The sequence below is a fragment of the Balaenoptera ricei genome, chromosome X (assembly GCF_028023285.1).
Source record: "Balaenoptera ricei isolate mBalRic1 chromosome X, mBalRic1.hap2, whole genome shotgun sequence".
Taxonomy (NCBI): domain Eukaryota; kingdom Metazoa; phylum Chordata; class Mammalia; order Artiodactyla; family Balaenopteridae; genus Balaenoptera; species Balaenoptera ricei.
Window position 1 is genome coordinate 116,747,484 of NC_082660.1, and position 1,962 is coordinate 116,749,445.

General features: G+C 44.4%; 1 protein-coding gene across 1 annotated transcript; it reads left to right on the forward strand.

Moving 5' to 3' along the window:
- The first annotated feature begins 592 nt into the window (after nt 1–592).
- On the forward strand, nt 593–1,571 carry LOC132357187 (olfactory receptor 11A1-like). Its single transcript, XM_059910469.1, has 2 exons — nt 593–838; nt 1,020–1,571. Exons 1-2 carry the CDS (start codon nt 593–595, stop codon nt 1,569–1,571), a joined length of 798 nt encoding a protein of 265 aa, XP_059766452.1.
- The last annotated feature ends 391 nt before the right edge of the window (nt 1,572–1,962 follow it).

A 1,962-nucleotide genomic window follows, 5' to 3' on the forward strand; every position in this document is an offset into this window, starting at 1 on the left:
CAGAGGTGTCACCAGCAAACAAGCATGGATGGCCCAGTAACATCAATGGAGTGATTCTCTGCTTCAGTCCTGGCATTTCACCTTCCATTTCATGCTCTGATAAAGAAGATCGTGATTGTGATTTGCTATCTGGCCTGCCATTTCTTTGAATTGTCAGAATTTAGTAAGAGTTTTCCTTGGGAATTTCTTCTACCCAAAATGGCACAAAGGATGCCAAGCATGGGCTAAACATGTCTCCTTTGGATGTGAATTTAGGGGCCTTATAAAGTTGTACTCTGAATTGTTTCCTTAGGGATGGGGACATATTTTCACTGAGCCATTCCTTCCACCATTTAGTCTCCTCATCCTTATTCCACACCCTGACTAGATGACAAGTTCAGCTAATTTCCATAAAAGTTTTTCTGAGGGCAAATTGAACTGGCTACAATGAGAGCCAATCCCCCCAAAATGCCCTAATCAGTGCAGAGCTCCAACCACTGATTAGAATTGTACTGTGTAGGAAATCTAAGTGGTAATCTGACATAATAGTATGAAGAAACTGACACATCTCCAGGAACTTCTGACTTCTGTGAGGCCAGGAAATACCACTATAATGGTGACTGAGTTTATAATACTGGGGTTTGGAGACCTCAAGGAATTGGGTCCCTTGCTCTTCTTGGTGTTTGGCGCTGTCTACCTGGCCACCATTTTTGGGAATCTCCTCCTTGTCATCCTGGTGAGCACTCAGCAGGGACTCCAGACACCAATGTACTTCTTTCTGGCAAACCTCTCATATCTGGAGGTCTGTTATACATCGAATATCATGCCCAGGTTGAGAGAGAACAGAGTGATCTCCATGGTAGGTTGTATTACTCAGCTCTACTTCTTTGGTGCCCTGGGTAGCACTGAATGTTATCTTCTGGCAGTGATGTCATATGACCGATACCTGACTATTTGCCGGCCTTTACACTATCCAACACTAATGCATAGAACCATATGTTTGGGGCTAGTGATTGGCTCATGCGTTAGTGGTTTCACAGTGGCAGCTGCATTCCAGGCTGCTATCCAGCTTGACCTTCTATGGCGGCAATGAGATTGACCACTTCTTCTGTGACTTGAAGCCTCTGCAGAAGCTCTCCTGCTCATATCCCCAGCTAGTCAACCTGATCTGCATGAGTCTAACAGCATTGGTGACTCTGGCCCCCTTTGGACTAATCCTAGCCTCCTACTGGAAGATTCTTTTCACTGTCTTGCATATACCTTTCATGATTGGTAGGCAGAAGGCATTCTCCACTTGTTCCTCTCATCTAGTGGTTGTGACTTTCTTTTACGGGACCTTGATGTTAGTCTATGCTCTGCCCTTGGCTGGCCAGGTGCCAATTCTCAACAAAACCTTCTCCTTGCTCTATACTGTTGTCACTCCCATGTGTAACCGCCTTATCTACAGCCTCAAAAACAAAGATGTCGAGGAAGCACTGAGGAAGCTGAGGGTTTGTTCCTATAATGATGAGCTTCATTCAATCAACCAAAATGATGGCAGTCTGAAGGTCAAGGCACTCTCCCCATCCTCAGGGAACTCCCAGTCTGATTAGCAAAACTTAGGATAGATTATAATCTTTATAACCTGAAATATTGGTTAATCTCCAAATCATCTATTTAGCTGATTTGGGGGAAAGGTTAGTAGATTTGTCTCTGTCTCCTTGAAGTGATCTAGTTCTCCTTGAGCATATTTATACTGTGAGCGGGGAGGAGTATTTCCTAGTTGGTGGGAGGGGAGCCATTCTGGGATAGACAATAAATAATGCAGCATATAATCCCTTCAAAAGCTCAATCCTGGAGGTGAGGATTGGCAGGTGTGCTTTAGTTGTGTTCAGTTTCTTCTGTGTGTGTGTGTGTGTGCATGTGCGTGAGTGTGTTATAAATTAGACTGGGAGATCTTGGGGTTGGAGGAGGAGCAATAACTGTGCTACCCCGATAAGAATA

Coding starts and splice junctions, on each gene's coding strand:
- LOC132357187 (XM_059910469.1), top strand. CDS start 593: ATGGTGACTGAGTTTATAATACTGGGGTTTGGAGACCTCAAGGAATTG. Junction 839..1,019: donor AGAACAGAGTGATCTCCATG/GTAGGTTGTATT, acceptor GTGGTTTCACAG/TGGCAGCTGCATTCCAGGCT.